At 42.8% G+C, this 17,666-nt stretch overlaps 1 protein-coding gene and 1 pseudogene across 1 annotated transcript in view; one reads left to right on the forward strand and one right to left on the reverse strand.

Annotated features, from left to right (window-relative positions):
- The window catches only part of ALMS1 (ALMS1 centrosome and basal body associated protein), a 99,397-nt gene that overhangs the window by 9,342 nt on the left and 72,389 nt on the right, over positions 1 to 17,666 (reverse strand). The window contains exon 15 of the mRNA XM_045286583.1: positions 1,795 to 1,915. Within this exon, the coding sequence (XP_045142518.1) occupies positions 1,795 to 1,915 (121 nt within the window). The remainder of the gene's footprint in view (positions 1 to 1,794; positions 1,916 to 17,666) is intronic.
- On the forward strand, positions 2,168 to 3,756 carry LOC115868282 (annotated as a pseudogene).

Genomic DNA, 17,666 nt, shown 5'->3' on the forward strand with positions numbered 1-17,666 from the left:
GGGCTCATACAACTCTTATCATAATCCATACACACATCAATTGTGTAAAGTGCATTTGTATATTCATTGCCCTCATCATTCTCAAAACAACGCCTGTGAGGAGTGACAGTCTCAGAGGCCCACAGGGGCAGTTCTACCGTCTGGGAGGGTCACTACGTAGCCGGAATGTAATCGTAGGCAGTGAATTTGGTTTGGAAGCCGTCTAACATAGACCAGCAACCTCAATTTACAACCTCAGTTCAGAGCTCGGACATCTAGGTGTCACATTCCATACCTGTCTGAACTTGACTGATTCCAAAAGGGCAGGGTTGAGGGTCTACTACCATTTAGATCTGATGTGGACCTCACTTTCCTCTGAGCTCATCAGAGGGTGTTCTCATTTACATTTCACCCAAACTCCACCCTTCTGCAAGATCCTAGATCAACTCTACCTTTTCCAGCTTCTTGTCCAGTCACCACACGGTGTATGGTTTTCCGCAGTGTGGCGCATCAGGACACCTGGCTTTTGGCACTGTGGTGATAGTGCTCAGTTGCTCACCAAAAGGCCAACACCAGCAACTTTAGGAGCCCTGCCAGTGTAGTGGTTATACATGGCCAGCAATTCGAAACCTCCAGCAGCTCCCAGGGAGAAAGACTGGGCTTTCTACTCGTGGAAACAGTTACAGTCTCAAACCCACAGGGGATCACTGTGAGTCAGCAAGGAGAACCAGCAGTTTTGTGGGAGAAAGATGTGGAGGTCCGCTTCCACTAAGATTTATAGCCATGGGAACCTGACGGGGCAGCTCAGCTCTGACCGATGGGGCTGTCATGCGTCAGACTGCAGGCTTGGGGATGGGGCTCTTGGCTGAAGAAGCTAGGACAAACCTCTCCTTCTTGGTAGTGTGTGCCCAGTGGCAAAACAGCTAGTATGCTGGCCTCTCACCTGTTGGAAAAGGTAACTCAGAAGAGAGTATCAGGCAGTTGGTGAACACACAAAAAGCACCCAGCACAGGTGATCACCTGGGTAACACCTGGCTGACAGAGGTAAAGAAGACTTCCAGGGGGCGGTAGGGGGTGGTGGTGTGACACAACAACTAAAGAACAAGTCCAATTCTTTGTTTTACAAAATCAAATGGCACAAGAAAGAAGTCTCCTTGTTAACCTTGCTCTCCATCACACAGTTCACAACCCTATTCGATTCCAGATAATTTTTCTACCGACTCAAGCAGTTGTCTCCTCTTTTCTTTTTTAAATACATGACGTAGCATGCGATTATGCACTGTTTTGTTCCTTGCTTTGTTTTCCTTCTGAATTATGTGTCTTGGGGATCAGTATTAGTATGGTCACTTTGTGCTATGTAGAACTTACTTCTACAGTAATATAATAATTTATGTAGCCATTCAGCTTTTGACAAGACATCTAAAATTGATTTCAACGTTTTGCTATGGCCCACAGGACAGCAATGGTTAACTTTGTAGACTTCATTTTGCACAGATTCACAGATACTTCTGTAGGCTAAGTGGTACATACACAGTGTGCTTATGAATTAAAGAAGCAAAACAGCCTGGGTCAAGAGTCACCGAGAAAGATTACCAAACTGAGGGGTGGTACCAATTAGGAGTGTACATGAATGTAAGAGAGTACATTCTCTTGCCCACACACTTTCTATGAAACTTGGATTTCAGCTAATCTGATAGGTAAAAAATGCTATTTGGGTACAGTTTTTTTTTTTTTTATTATGAGTAAGACTGAGTTCTCGCATGTTCACGTACCTACTTCAATGAAGTTCAATGAAGTTTAGTTCAAGTGGCTTACCTGCTTGGACACCCTTGTTTAACATCTGTACGTGCTGCTTGCTGCAAAGGATGGGGCTAGAGTTCCAGAAACTACTAGCAGAAGACGAAACAGAGTCAGAAGAAACCATCTGTTCTTCTACCTGGAAAAACAAGATCCCCGTTACCTTGACCTGGAAACAAGAGCACGGTTACCCACAGGGTGAGGACCCTTGCAAGTCACGAGGAACCCTTACTGATGCAATTCAAATGGTGAAGATCAAGTTGTGAGGATGTTTCTGACAACATGAACATGCCCTGTACAACCTGTGAGAGAAGGCTGTTGTCGCTGGATGAAGGGCTGGGACCTTTTTATTTTTTTTAGGTCTGAGATCTTTTAAGAAGGTAAAACAAAAATGTCGGGTAAGCTTCCATGGCCTTAAAAAACGAGGATGCTAGCCAAAGATTAGGTAGGTGGTTTCTCAGAGTGCAATTCTAACGGATACTTGCATGTATTTTCCGGTAAAGTAAAGAAGGCAGATGTGGCTAACGAAATGGATATGTTGAAGAACCTGCTTCCCAGGAGCCTTCTGGAAGCACTGCAAACAGCCTTGCAATCAGGGCAGGAATCAGGGAACAGCTCAGATCCCTGGGACTGCATGGGTGCCCACCTTGGTGACCAGTGGGATGGGATCTCCCTCCTTATCTCCTCTGCCCTCCGGTTGACCAGAAGTGTGGTCACCCCATCCCTGGGTTTGGAGGCATGTACTCTGAGGTGAAAATCAGGCACCTAGCATTCGCCACCTCAGTGGCACGTGTGTAAGTGAGTTGTGCACCCACAATCTTGACACCTCTGAGGTGCACGGATTGGACCTCTAGTCAGCAGTCACTACCGTGGCCTGGGCTGCATAATCTCCCCTCCTCTGTGTGTGTGTGTGATTTGGGGGGGGGGTGGTGTGTGTGTTGAGTGCTGGGGTTGTGGGGTTGTTTTCTCTTCAATTCTTTTTTCCTTTTCTTTGGTCCAATCTGGTAGGAGGCGGCAAATGCATCTATGCAACCAAGTCCTAGCGAGGGCTTCTACCGCCATAACCCACTGGCTGAGTGCACCGTCTGTCTCTGTACCACTCATCAGTGAGAGGCAGCAGCAAATACCAGCTCAGTCTGCTTTCAGCTGCTCGAAGTGAGCCAGGAACAGAAATCTCTCATCTCCCCAGGAGACACGCTGTGGGTGCCTGAGTGCTGCCAAACCAACGAGCACAGTGATGCGCCTGCCCCACCGCCTGCCCCACTGCCTGCGTGCAGCAATTAAAATAAAGCAAAACACTGTCATCAAACAATACAATAATGCCACGTTGTCTTGAAGGCAACAGATAATGATGAGTTTATAAAAAGAAAAACGGCAAGGTGGGCAAACCAGTGACTAAAAGACAGAGCCAGAAAATGAATCACGATTATGACCAGTCAAGAGCCAGACCAGATTAAAGAGCTTGGACAAAATCAGGGAAAATGCAGACCAAACTCTAGAGGAATTCGGGAAAATACTACAAGAACTGACAAAATAAGTATTAAGTTACATATCATACAAAAACAGCCCAAAGAGGGAGGATGAGTGCTTCCGGGTTGGAGCAAGGTGACCTACGCTGCTGGGGGAACTGCAGGGACTGTGACCATAGGGGCCCAGCTGGTCCTGCGGTACCTGGGCGATGTGTCAATGGAGCCTGACCCCCTGTTGATGCCCACCTTCTGGCCGACTACGGCTTCCCTGGCGCAAGGAGAGCGAGATGGTGGCCACGCAGCAGCAGATGAACGACGCGCAGCTGATGCTGCACCAGCGGGACTATTGCCCCCACCACCTCATGCGACTGCTCAAGTCTATGTGAGCCACATGATGGAGTTTGAGCGGAAGCGGTGGCTGCTGAAGTAGAAGTAGCGATGGGAAAAGAGGGAGGCGGCCACAGCCAGAGGACAAGGGGAGGGGGAAGTGGCCTCCAAAGAGGCCCTGTAGGGACCTGTGGACCAGTCAAATAAATAAAGATCTCCAGATCTTTAAAAAAAAACACCCAAAAAAACCATCCCATAGAAACCCATTAGATTAATATTAAAATTTCAGAAATAATTTTGGGAGGATAAAGGAGTGTAACTGAATCAATGGAAGACAGAATTAGTAAAATTGAAAGCAAATCTATTACTACTAATGTATTAGAAGAATTAGAAAAATGAACAAAAACCCAAACCAACCAACCAACCAACAAGGCTTCTTAGATAACAGTAGGAAACATTAATGCATAATTCTCCAGGGACTACGCAACCAGAGACTCAACACAGTTACAGATGAGCTAAACAACATAAATGGCCAACTTGACCTTCTAGACATCTGCAGAACACTCCACCCCCCAATAGTACAATATACACATATCTGTTCCAGCATCCATGGAACAGTCTCGGGAACAGGCAGAAATCAAGGCTTCCTAAATTTAAAAACATTGAAATGCTACAAAGCATCTTTCCAGATCACATTATAAAATTCCAATTCAATAACAAATCTCCCGAGCAACGAGGCAGAGGCCCTGTTTTGTGTCCACCTGTTATATGTACACCTTTAAAATCCCTCCAACAGAGGACCTCACTTCAGCTGGGGCTTTTTGGGATGTGGGGAGAGGGAGAAAAACAACATAGTGTTTTTAGGTCACGCCCAATCAACAGACACTCCTACATGAGTGATAAGTAAGCCTTATGAGAAATTCAAGTCAGGATGTGGGGAGGGAGGACATAGAGGACCTGGGGAAACTGATGATATTCTTTTGATAGGTAAACAGGGAAGTGGAGCAACCTCCCAATGAGAAAAAGCACCAACAATACTTAACATAGAACCCAAGGGGAGACTAGCCCAGTACATGTTCCTAATTGGACACTATTGACCTAGTAGCCGTCCAGCCCTTGATGACCCAGGCTACGTGCTATAGACTGCTGGGACCTTAGACTGAGTTCTTTTGAGGCACACAGCATCCTTGAGAGGCCACACTGGAAGGACTTGATGTGGAAATCCCACTAAGTGAACTGGGCTTTACCTCAAACTCGCCTTAGTCCGTGGTCTTAAGGCTGAAACTCCTCAGTGTTTCAGAACCAGATAGAACCTATCCCGAGCTTACAGAATTGGCGATTGCTGGACTCTGGAGTGGATCTCGCGCCTTGAGGGTGCCCAGTGAATGGAGACTATCACATACTGACTACAGTACTGCTCTCCCTGCTTCACTGTGGCATGGGTAAGTCTGGCAGGCATGGTTCTGCCATTGTGAGTGAACATTATTAGAAGTTTTGCTCTATCACCAACTCCCACTGTTTGTGTGAAGTGCCCAGTCACTTCAGAGTTTAATCTGTACAAGTCAACAAATCATATATTGCGGTTCATAGCCGGCCTGCAATTGTATAATATCCTTTACTCAATAATATTTTAAATTCTACACCATCAGCTAAATTAATGATACTATCAACAGAATTACCTTATACCCCAGGATGATCAATAATGTTCTCTAACATAAAATGATAATTATGCCTCTAAGGTGAACCAGAGACACATATAAATCATAGATATACGAATGGCTTTGGGGTTCACACTTAATTCTAGCCACAATCTGAAAACAGTTCTTATTACGTGGCCCTGCTTGCCGCTTACTCTCACGAAGAGATGATGGAAGATATGGTGCGATAGCAAAGTGTGAAGAAACTAGATGTGACTGGCTATTAGAATGAATAGCATCTGGGGTCTGAAAGGCTTGTCTTTGAACAAGCAACCTTGTGAGTGAGTTGCTAACTAGGCCCACACAGAAGAAGCAACACCAGCCTGCATGATCCAAGAATTGTGAACGATAAAGTCCAAAACCGAAGGAGGGAGTGGTATCAGAACTTAAATATGGATGACAGTGGGGGTCCAAAACCCATTTGCAGGGTGACACAGGGATTAACCCTCCAGTGACTCCTCTTTGACAATGACCAGGGCTGTGGATGGCCTTGCTCTCATGCAGAGAGAAGTGCTTTTCTGTTTTGTGTTTCTGTATTATTTTGTTTCCTATGTTTTTCAGTGTAAGAACCTAGGATGGGAGAAGGAGGGGGCGGAAATGAGGAGCTGATGCCGGGGGCTCAAGTAGAAAGAAAATGTTTTGAAAAAGATGATGACAATATATGTAAAGATGTGTTTGACAAAATGGATATATGTATGGATTGTGATAAGAGCTGTAGGAGCCTCCAATAAAGTAAAAAAAAAATTTTTTTTTTAAAAAGAACTCCTGGGAGGGTAGAGAGAGGGTGGGTAGGAAAGGAGGAACCAATTACAAGGATCTACATGTAACCTCCTCCCTGGGGGACGGACAACAGAAAAGTGGGTGAAGGGAGACATTGGACAGGGAAAGACATACAAAATAATTTATAAATTATCAAGGGTTCATGAGGAAGGTGGGAGCGGGGAGGGAGGGGAAAATGAGGAGCTGATGCCAGAGGCTTAAGTGGAGAGCAAATGTTTTGAGAATGATGAGGGTAATGAATGTACAAATGCGCTTTATACGATTGATGTATGTATGGATTGTGATGAGTTGTATGAGCCCCAAATAAAATGATTAAAGAAAAAGGGACTTAGGATGGGTAGGGCTATCGAGACAGTGACTGCATTGCTGGTCTCTTTGGGGGCATGGCAGGGGGTCTGGGGGAGGTGGGAAGCTGATGAGTAGGAGAAAGAAGCAATTGTCAAATTGATTTTGGAGCTAATAACAATGAGAACAAAGATAAAGAAAATGTTCTAAAACTGTGCAGAAGACTACAACTCTTCCTGATGTGTCTGAGTTATATGTATGATATGTGAATTAAATGCCAATAAAACTGTTGGGGAAAAAAAACCCACATATAAATTTCTGTTGGGGAAAAAAGTCAATTGTGGAGATGCCCATACAACTCTTATTAATATGATTCAACTGTATTACAGATAAAACATATGCCAATAAAAAATTTAATAAAAAAATAACCAATAAAATGGGAAAAAAAGAGTCAAATACATGGAAATTTAATAATACCCTTCTTGAGAACAACTGGGTAAGAGAAGAAATTTTAAAGTTTCTTGAATAAATAATGTACATTGAGGGTATTGCAATATATGAGTTGGAACAAAATGTGTATGAATTGTGGAATGTCAGACTGGTGATCTGCTCTGTAAATCTCTACCTGATTCACAATGAAAAGTTAAAACAAAACAAGCAAACAAAACTGGGCATTTGCTGAGTAAATTAATTAAATGCTAATTAATAGGCTATAAATGCTTTGGCAGCAATTATATTTCTATTTTCTTTAATTTTGAAAAGCATTTAAGGAAGTGTGTTGGGAGCAGTGAAGTGAAATCACCCTGGGGCACACCACTCCCCTCCGCCCCACAAAGCAGAGTGCCACCAGAAGTTTCGGAGGTGTCACCATCTCTTCCTCCCAGAAGTAACCAATGCCCTGACTCCTCTGTTGGTGATGATCTAGCTTTCCTTTAGTTTGTAGAGGATCTGCTGTATATATTCTTAGACAATATACCGTTCAGTTCACCCAGTTTAGAACCTTATATAAATGGCCTCCTATTCTGTTAAAAAAAAAAAAATCTCCGACTCATATGAGTGAAACTCAACATCTCCGAATCTCTGGGATGCAGCAAAAGCAGTGCTCCGAGGACAATGTGTACCAATAAATGCACATATAATAAATGATTATAATCAACACTGTAACCCAACATCTCCAACAAATAAGGGGAGAAAGAACCAACAGGAAATAACGATTAGAGCAAAAATAAATGAAATAGAAAGAATCAACAAGGAAAGAAGTTGTCAATCCCATTTGAAACGATTACTAAACCCGACAAACCACTGACAATTCTAATAAAGGAGGAGAAGATGAAAATAACACACTTGAGAAATGAAATGGGCAGCATCGCAATAGAACCAAATGAAATTAAAAAGCATTACGAAAAATAGTATGAAGAACTACATTCCAAACATTTGAAAACCCAGAAGAAATCAATGCATTTCTAGAAACACAGTCTTCACCCAAGCTAGTACAATCTGTGGTAGAAATTTTTGAACAGACTCATCACATCACTCAAAAAGTTGAGCAGATCATTACCAGACTCCCAATGTAAGTAAGTCCTTGCCCAGGCAGTTTCTGTGGCACATCCTCTCACACAATTTCTAATCTTCTACACTAAATAAGAAGAACGATGAAAGTGCCCTGGGCTGCTTGAAGGAAAACCAGATCTGTCTTGGAAGAAGCAGGACCAGAGTGCTCTTAAGAGGCAAGTATGGCAAGACTTCGTCTTATATACTTTGGACATATCGTTAGGAGGGACCAGCCACTGGAGAAGACGTCCTGCTTGGTAAACTGGAAGGGCAGGAAAGGAGAGGAAGGACCTCAAGGTGATGGGTGCACACAGTGACTGCAACAGAAGGCTCAGGCCCAGGAACAATTGTGAGGATGGCGGAGGAGCAGGCAGTGTTTTGTTCTTTTGTGCCCAGGGTTGCTATGGGTCGGAACTAACGGATGGCCCCTAACAACAAAAACGCTTCTCAAACAATGAAAACAATAGAACATTCCCAAATTCATTATATGATTCAAGCACAATCTTAAATCCAAAGTCAAGCAAACAAACCACTAAAAAATAAGATAATAGACGAATATCCCTCATGAACACAGATGCAAATAGTATCCACAAAGTCCTAGCCAACAGTACCCAACAACCTGTCAATTATTAAGACATCATGAAAAATAAATAAATACATAAACAAGACATCATGACCAAGTGGAATTCATAGGAAATGTGCAAGGATGGTTCAACATTGACCACACGATCACAACAATCGACACAGAAAAGGCATCTGACAAAACACAACACTCCTTCCTGACAAACGCTCAGCAGAATAGAAACACAACATACCGTAGATACTCGCGTGTAAGCTGACCCGAATATCAGGTGAGGCACCTACTTTTACCACAGAAATATGGTAATTAAGGGCATAAACACAAAACTAACTGCCAATATTATTCTCAATGAAGAAAGGCTGAAAGCATTCCCTTTGTGAAAGGAAACCAGACAAGAATGCCCTTTCATCACCACTGCTATTCAATATCGTACTGGAAGTCTTAATGAAAGCTCAGAAGACTTCACCAGGTCTTACTCTCTAAAGTTTATACAAAACTTTAATACCTCAACCGCAAAATGACAAGTCATCCAATTAATAAATGGCGGAGTACATGAATAAACACTTCACTCTGAAAGGGATCATCACAGGGCAGAGTGGGAGAAAAATGTGGAACAAGGCAGAACCTCCTGCAAACCCTGAGTCACCCTCCGGCCTGGAACTAAACTCACCCCCTTGGCTCACTTTTAGCCACATAGACAGGTCTGTAAGGTGAACAATAACCCCGGGGAGGAATGCCTTTTTAGACATATTCACCATAAAAGATCAGAAGCTCAGCATTTGACCAGGGAGAGGATAGACAAGAAAGAAAAGAATAGACAAGGGCATTGGAAAAAGGACTTGCATGTTATCGTCTAGGAATGGTACAAATGTTTAAATTGTGAAATGGAAATCCAATTTACTCTGTACATTTTTATCCCCATCACAATAAAAACATTTTTTTTAATGATTGAACAAAGCAAAAAGGAAGAGAGTTAGTACGGCTATAAACAATTCTGGTGAGGGCAGCAAAAATAAAAAATGTTATGCCATAGACACGTCTACCTACACAGGTGATTAATCTGCTTTTCAGTGTGCTTATCACCACCTGACATACAACATGGAGATTTCAAAGGGCATGCTTAACATGTAAGAAATCCAGGATAGGGTTTCCAAATCAGGAAAGTGTGGCAACTATGACCTAAGAGACCAGTTCATCTAGTGAAGACTGGAGGCCAAAGATGAAACTTACTGTCTGTGCCTTCAACATGGAGTACAAACAGGGCTAGGAATTCTAATGCCGGCAGATTTGGGGCATTCAAAGTGAAATACACTGATGACTGGTGCTGTGGACAACTGGACTGACTTGCCACACGAGCAGCGGGGGTGTGAGCGGGAGTTTTCAAACAGGGGCTGGTGTGCCACACTGTGCAGATGTGGCCGAGGTGTTGGTGTGATGGGTATGGGTGTGACCAGACAGCTCCTTCGGTCCCTTCTAACCCCGACTGTGTGAGTCTCCCACCCTTCCAAAGTATATGGCCAGCCGAGACAGCCGTGAAAGATCACAGCTTACACTGGATTAGATGGAGACAGCTGATTTCCAGTTCAGACTCCTCTTCTTGATTAAGCAATTTCTGTCCATAAAGTGACAAGTATTTAAAAATGTAAAATCGTCTTAACACTAAAAAGTCACTGTTAAATTGTATTTACTCAGCCCTCTCAAATGGCTAAATGAAGTTAGAGGAGGATATGGAGAAAGCAGAATCTTACGTCTTAAAAAAATAATAATCTCTCATCTTGCTGGTGGGAATGGAGCAATCACACTGGGGGGGGGGGGAGGTCTGGCAGCTCCTTAAACACAAAGAGTTAGGAGGGGAGTTACTTTGTATTCCACTAATTCCATTCCTAGGATAGGCCCAAGAACAATACGCTACATTTGAACAACCACCGCGGCTTTGTTCAGAGTAGGCTAAAACGTGTAAACACACTCAAGTGGACTTTACTGAATGATCAATCAAATGTGGTATAATGGGGGTAGTATTTGGCAATAAAAAAAATGATTTAAAAAAAAAAGAATGAACTACTGATGAGTGCTACAGTGAGAAGAAATCTAGAAATCAGAAAATGAAAGGAACAATCACAAAAGACCAGGTATCACGTGACTCCATTTAAAAGAACTGTTTGGAATAGGCCAACCCTCTTGCCAGTGGAACAGGGACTGGGGAAGAGGTGGGAGGAGAAAGTCAAGGAGCTGTTAGCGAGTACCGGGTTTCTTTTTGTTTTAATGTTCGACTGAAGTCATAGTTGTACAGTTGTATGCTGATACCAGAGACCACTGCAGGGGATGCTTTAAATGACGGAAGCAAGCTGTGTTTACTCACGTATGCAAGGGGAAAGCAATGCGGGCTATGAAGCCTGGTTTGAAGGCAAAAAGGTTATCGATCTCCTTGGTTCTGCATCCCCTGACTTGGTACTACTGGGATACAGGAGCAGTGGTAGACGACCAACACTATCCATTTCATTATTTAACAAACAACAGACAATCCAGAGGTGTTTCCCAACAAAAGCATGGGTTCCCGATGTGCAGGTGGCTCAGCACTACTCTCTCAGGCTGGAGGCGAGTGTAAAGGGGCAGAATCCGGAATCCCTGTCACGTTGTGTTGGCTTCAAGAAGAGGAATGCTCAGAGCTGGCCTTTTGTGTTGAGTCCTATCATGGATCAGGACACTTTTCTTTGCCAAGTTCACTTCCAGATGCTGTCCGTAAACTAGAAAGGTTTCCACTTTCCTTAGTCCCCGGTACCTTGGGCATCTAGATCCTCCAGTGAGCTCCTCGCTCCTCAGGGCCTGGGCGGGGAGTGCCCTATGAAGTTCGCTGCCCTGGCATTTGCACCTAAGGACTGATGTGAGTACAAGTGTGGTCAAGCTCTGCAGCACACACAGTCCGGCAAGGAGACACATGTTGGCGACCTGCGTGTTTTCAATTTCTTCTAGTATGAGAGCACATTCACATGCTGATGTCTTTTTTGATACCAAGGAAATAGCATTTCACTTTTTGGTTTTTAGTTATGAAATCTAAGTGAGACTCATTCCCATAGTTCTTGATCAAAGACACTAACAAATAGGTCTAAAATCAAAGTGTTTCATGTAGAAAGTTACGGTATTATTATTTGTTTTATGGAAATTGAGTTTAAAAAAACATGGGACATTGAAAAAGAGGTCTATTTCCACTTAAAGCCCGATGTGGGCACCTTCACGGAGGAAGGTAGTTACTGCAGAGCTCGGGCAATCAGATGACCGCTGGGATAGACCTTTCCTTCAGAGTAAGGGGCTTACACGAATGCATGTTAAACCACTTAAGTTTCACACCAGACATAAAACACTGATAAGATATTCAGTCAAAATTATAGTCCACCCCTATTAAAAGACAGTCTTTACTCGTGAAAAGACTTCACACGTGTCCAGAGGAAGCTGGCAACTGTAGATTCAAGAGTAACATGTACTAGCCAGTGTAGACTGGCACAACCACAAGGTATCTGTCCGAAGGACATTTAGACTTTTAATCAATTCCTAGAAACACAATTAGAGCTTACAAAGGCGGGGATTCCAGTGTTAACCCTTATTCACCTTTAGAAAACTAAAACTGCTAACAATTCCTGCAAGTCCCACACTTTAAATACCATACCCCCAGACCACACATATCCTTCCACAGAAGACTAAGAATGCACAGTGCCTGCATAATGGAGCCTCAGAAAATTCTACTGTGATACGAATGAAAAGACAGAACAATTCTTGGTGGCACCAAAATTCGAAGTATGGTCAAGAGGGCGTGGGCGGCTGAAAGCCAGCAGCAGCACAGGTCAGCTGTAGACTTGAGATCAAGAAACTACCGGAATGATGGTAACATTTCCTAGGAAATGGCAGGGCTGGGTCAGACAGGAAGAAACCAAATCCCTCAGTTAATGCCCTCAATTAACACACAGCAAACCGCAGCAGGTTGGAGGATGATCATGAAGTCTTAGGGGGCGGGGAGGTGGGGGAGGGAGTACAACCAGCTGACTTGGATTCTAGTTTTTCTTTCTGGCTCAACAAATTACGATCTGGGAGTGAGCTTTCTAATTTCTTCTCTTAATTTCCCCTTAGCTGGGATTTATAATCACCTTTACATGGACGACTCTAAAATCATTATTCTAGTAATAATAATGTCAATGAGGTTCAGCTCTATATATGCTTATCAGATGTTATCATGTAGATGTTCTGATCTAATCTCATGTTGAATATTACTACTTTTCTTCATATTTTAGTCAAGCTCAAGTTTCTTTCTCAACTCCCTCAGTTTCAACAATTGTTTCAGTTGTTTTAAAAGTATTTTCCCGGGAGGGAGGCTCGGGGAGGGAGGGGAAAAAAAACGAGAAGCTGATACCAAGGGCTCAAGTAGAAAGCAAATGTTTTGAAAATGATGATGGCAACAAATGTACAAATGTGCTTGACACAATGGATGTATGAATTGTGATGAGTTGTACAACCCCCCAATAAAATGATTAAAATTAAAAAGTGGGTGATGCTACCCCCCTGGGGTTGGGTGCTGGAATGATCTGGGTAGGGTAGGGCTGCAAAAGCAGAGATCTACACTCTATTCTGGATTATGGGCTCTAGAACAGCAGGTTTTAGTTGTTAGTGGGGCGCTGAGTAATTTTTTTTTTCTTTCTTCCTTTCTGAAAAGGAGGTGGTAGGCCAAATAAATATAGGAACCTCTATTTTAAAGTGTTGAAGAGCAAGGTTTCTTAGAGGACTAAGGTGCGCCTGACTCAAGCCATGGTCTTTTCAATTGCTTCACATGCGTGTTAAAGTTGGACACTGAATAAAGGTGTCTAAAGAAGAACACATGCATTTCAATTGTGGTGCTGGTGAAGGTACCACGGACTGCCAAAAGAACAAATCTGTCTTGGAAGAACAGCCAAGAATGCTCTTTGTAGCGGCAAGGACGGTGAGACTGTCTCACACGGATGTTGTCAGGACAGACCAGTCGGCTTGGTAAAGTCGAGGGGCAGCACAAAAGAGAAATGCTTGTCATGAGAGGGATGGACACGGTGGCTGCAACAATGACATAGAACAACCATGAGGCTGGTGCAGTACCAGGACAGGGCAGTGTTTTGTTCTATTGTTAAAAAAAGGTGGTTATGCAGCTATCAAAAGGTATAGCGTCTGGGGTCTTAAAAGCTTGAAGGTAAACAAGTAGCCATCTAGCTGAGAAGCAACAAAGCCCACATGGAAGAAGCACACCAGCCTGTGTGATCATGAGGTGTTAAAGGGATGAGGTATCAGGCATCAAAGAACAAAAGGTCATATCATTGTGAATGAGGGGGAGTACAGAGTGGGGACCCAAAGCTCATCTGTAGGTAACTGGACATCCCCTTTTGGAAGGGTCTCGGGGAGGAGACGAGCCCGTCAGGGAGCAGTGTAGCAACGATGAAAAGTACAACTTTCCTCTAGTTACTAAATGCTTCCTCCTCCTCCTCACTATCATGATCCCAATTCATTACAAATCTGGCTGAACCGGAGGATGTACACTGGTACAGATAGGAACTGGAAACACAGGGAATCCAGGACAGATGATCCCTTCAGGACCAGTGGTGAGAGTGGCGATACCGGAAGGTTGGAAGGATGGTGGGATAGAGGGGGAAACGATTACAGGGATCTACATACAACCTCCTCCCTGTGGGATGGACACCAGAAAAGTGGGTGAAGGGATACGTCGGACAGTGTAAGATATGACAAAATAATAATTTATAAATTATCAAGGGTTCATGAGAGAAAGGGAAGCGGGGAGGGAGGGGGGAAAATGAGGAGCTGATGCCAGGGGCTTACGTGGAGAGCAAATGTTTTGAGAATGATGAGGGCAACGAATGTACAAATGTGCTTTATACAATTGATGTATGTATGGACTGTTATATGAGAATTGTATGAGCCCCCCTATTAAAATGATTTTTAAAAAACAAGGTGGCTATGATACAGAACCAACTCACCGGCACCCAACAACAAAACACCCTTTAAAGGACCCAGATAAAGTTCTTATCAAGTCCCTTCAGTTACAGTCCAGCTAGACAAAACCTACTTTAAAATAATCAATTTATGGTCATTTCTTATTAAAAATCTGTTTATAATTAGCCAATGATTCAGCAATAAATTATACATCGTACTTAAAATAAATCTTTCAATATATTATACCCATCTCTACCTAAAAGAAAAGTATTCAAAGAAAAACAAGATACTATCATTTATAATCTTGAAGTTGGGAAGATCTTTTTTAGCATGAAACAAAGAAGTTGATGTAAAAACTAGACAATCAATGCTAAAGAATAGAAAAAAGCCATCAGACCAAAAGGGACAAAGGATATGAAAAGGTTAATTCCTAAAATAAGAACGGTAAATGCCATTCCCTGAAACCTAATATTGAGAAGTATGAAATTTAAAGCACTGAACTTTATCATACATCAGATTAAGATATACTAAAGAGATTGATAATACCCACAGTCGGCAAGGCAATGGAGAAACACATACGCAACTTTGCTGGTGGGAACAAAAATGTCTACAACTCTCCTGGAGGGCATATGATTAGGGCAGGGAGACTGCAGATGAGACTGCCAACCAACTGCAAGGCTGGTCGCTCACACCCACCAGTGGGGTGCGGGGTAGCGGTATACACAGAATCAATGGAAGATAGAAATACAAAACTGAAGACAAATCTCTCAAACCCAATCAAAAAGAGGAAAGAAAACAACGGGGCTCTTTAGATAAAAGTATCAGCAGGCTTCGATACAGACTCTCCAAGAAGGGCAGAAGTAGGGAAAAAGGAGGCTTTCTGGCCCTATCTTCACAAAGCTTCGGAACTCTTATACAGGGAAATCCTCTAGGAGTCAGAATCAAGGCAATGGTAGTGGGTTGATGACTTTCTCTTAGGGATCTCTTAAATCTTAGACCAGGTCCTTACTCCTTAGAAAGAACCAAATCTTAGTATGCCGACCAATTTTTGGAAGGATTTATTAATTTATATATCATCCATATTTATTACGAAAAAGACTGCTTGTTTCCCCACCCCCCAGATTAGAATGCTTGCTATTTTCCCATTAACCTTGTTCAAAAAATATAATTTAAAGCTTTATATTTCTCTCTCAGTACCGACTTACCCATGTTAAAACTATAATATTTAGGTTTCAACTTTACTGTACGGAGGTGGGGGGACTTCAAAATGTTTGTGGAAAATGGGAATGAAAGACAATAGAACTTTCTTTACATGAGCTTTCTGAAACCCTCGTGTATTGTGGACAGAGCCAAGAAAGATGTATTCAGGCAGCTTACTTTTATTGTACTTACGTCATATCTAAATGATTGCATTTAGACATATGAGAAACAATCTGATTGAAAGCATGTAGCAATTCTGGATGTCGCTAAAGGACTTTCTCTTCTCCTTTGGAAATTGTGAAGTGGGGCATAGGGTAGATGCTCAAGAAAAGTAGTGTCTGATTTTTAAAAATTCTTACCTTCCCTTTGTCTAGGAACTTATAGTTCTAATCTCCAGGCAAAAATTAAAAAAAAAAACCGCTGATGGAGATGTACAGATTGTCACACGCTGCAGGTCGGAATGCCAACTGGATAGTAATTATGCCGTATTTTCATTGTACTTGGATCCTGATGATCAACACTCAATAACTTCCTGTATTGTTGAACAGGACCTCTTTAAAGTGCTAAAGAACAATGGCGCCACTTTGAGGGCCCGAAGAATGCCACAGCATTCTCAATCGCTTATAAGCATGAGAAAGCTGGGCAAGGAGGTAGCAGGGTCACAGGACGACGGGTGCCTCTGCGTTCGGTGCTGGCGGAGAGCACTCAGAGGACGGCCAGAACGACAAACACACCTGACACCTGGTCAAAATGCCCCTTAGAAGCCAGGATGGCAAGGCTTCACCCCCCTTACTTTGTCATGAGGGCCTACCCCCAGGAACAGGATCTGAGGCTTGGTAAAAACGGGGGCATCGAAAAGAGGAAGAACTTCAAGGACACGGACTGACTGGCAGCTGTGAGGACGGTGCAGGCGGGTGCTGCTCTCCTGGGCAGAGGGTCCAGCTGACTCTTCTGCACTTCACAAGAACCCCTCACTGGGTATTGCTGGCCACCATTACGGATGCCACATTTTTTTTTAAAAAGGGGAAATGCAGAACAGAACTTCAAGTTCTCATAGACTTCACACTTTCTAGAGCCATGAGGGTTGAATGAAACGATGGCCCTGAGAACGTCTTGCAGCCTTTGACAGAAAAAGAGCACCCCCTTCAAGTCTTCATAAAATCAATCCAGTGTAGCTGAGCCTTGAGCACAGTGCTCCTTTAAAACTATTCACACGGGATCAAACTGATCATAGCCACCTGCACGTGAGAGAGAGACCTGAGGGGCATTGAGTTTATGTTAGTGAAGGAGAAACAGCTCAGGAAAGGAGGATGACACGGCCACACAACTTGAAGAACGTAATTCACGGTCAGTATAGAATGCTAAGTGTAGAAACGTGTGTGGGTGTCTGTTTCGCTGTGCATTATCCTTATGATAAAACCTAGATAAAATTACCAAGTATCTAAAAAGACACAACTATCACTCATATGTAAGAAATCAGAATATACCAATACCAAGAAAAGAGACTGTGTTAGTAATACAATTCACCCCATAAAGAAAAGTCCTATGCTTCTTCACTGGTAAATTATATTATACTAAACATCTAAAGAAGAATCAATTAAGCCTTTGCAAGCTCTTAAAAAAAACAACTAATATGAGCAAAGATCAACTCCCAATTCATTCTACGAGGCCGTACTGAGGGCAAAACCAGTGACAGACCAAGATCCCGCGTGAATATATTTACCACAGTCTTCAGCATATATTAGTACACAAATTCAGCAGCATATGAAAATACACATTACTGTTAGGCGAGATTTACCTCAAGAATGCATGGTTGGTTCAATATAGAAGTTAACGGTCAATATAATATACCATATTAATCATCTTGATACATTGAAAAAGCACATGGCAAAATCCAAAACCCTTTTATGATAAAAAGACTCAAAAAAAAAAAAAAGGCTCATAAAACTAGGGAGGAGAAGTGCAGAAACAGCAATAAAGGCGTTAACGGTCAATATAATATACCATATTAATCATCTTGATACATTGAAAAAGCACATGGCA

The sequence above is a fragment of the Echinops telfairi genome, unplaced genomic scaffold (genome assembly GCF_000313985.2).
Source record: "Echinops telfairi isolate 266 unplaced genomic scaffold, ASM31398v2 ScPeMD7_9;HRSCAF=40, whole genome shotgun sequence".
Classification (NCBI taxonomy): domain Eukaryota; kingdom Metazoa; phylum Chordata; class Mammalia; order Afrosoricida; family Tenrecidae; genus Echinops; species Echinops telfairi.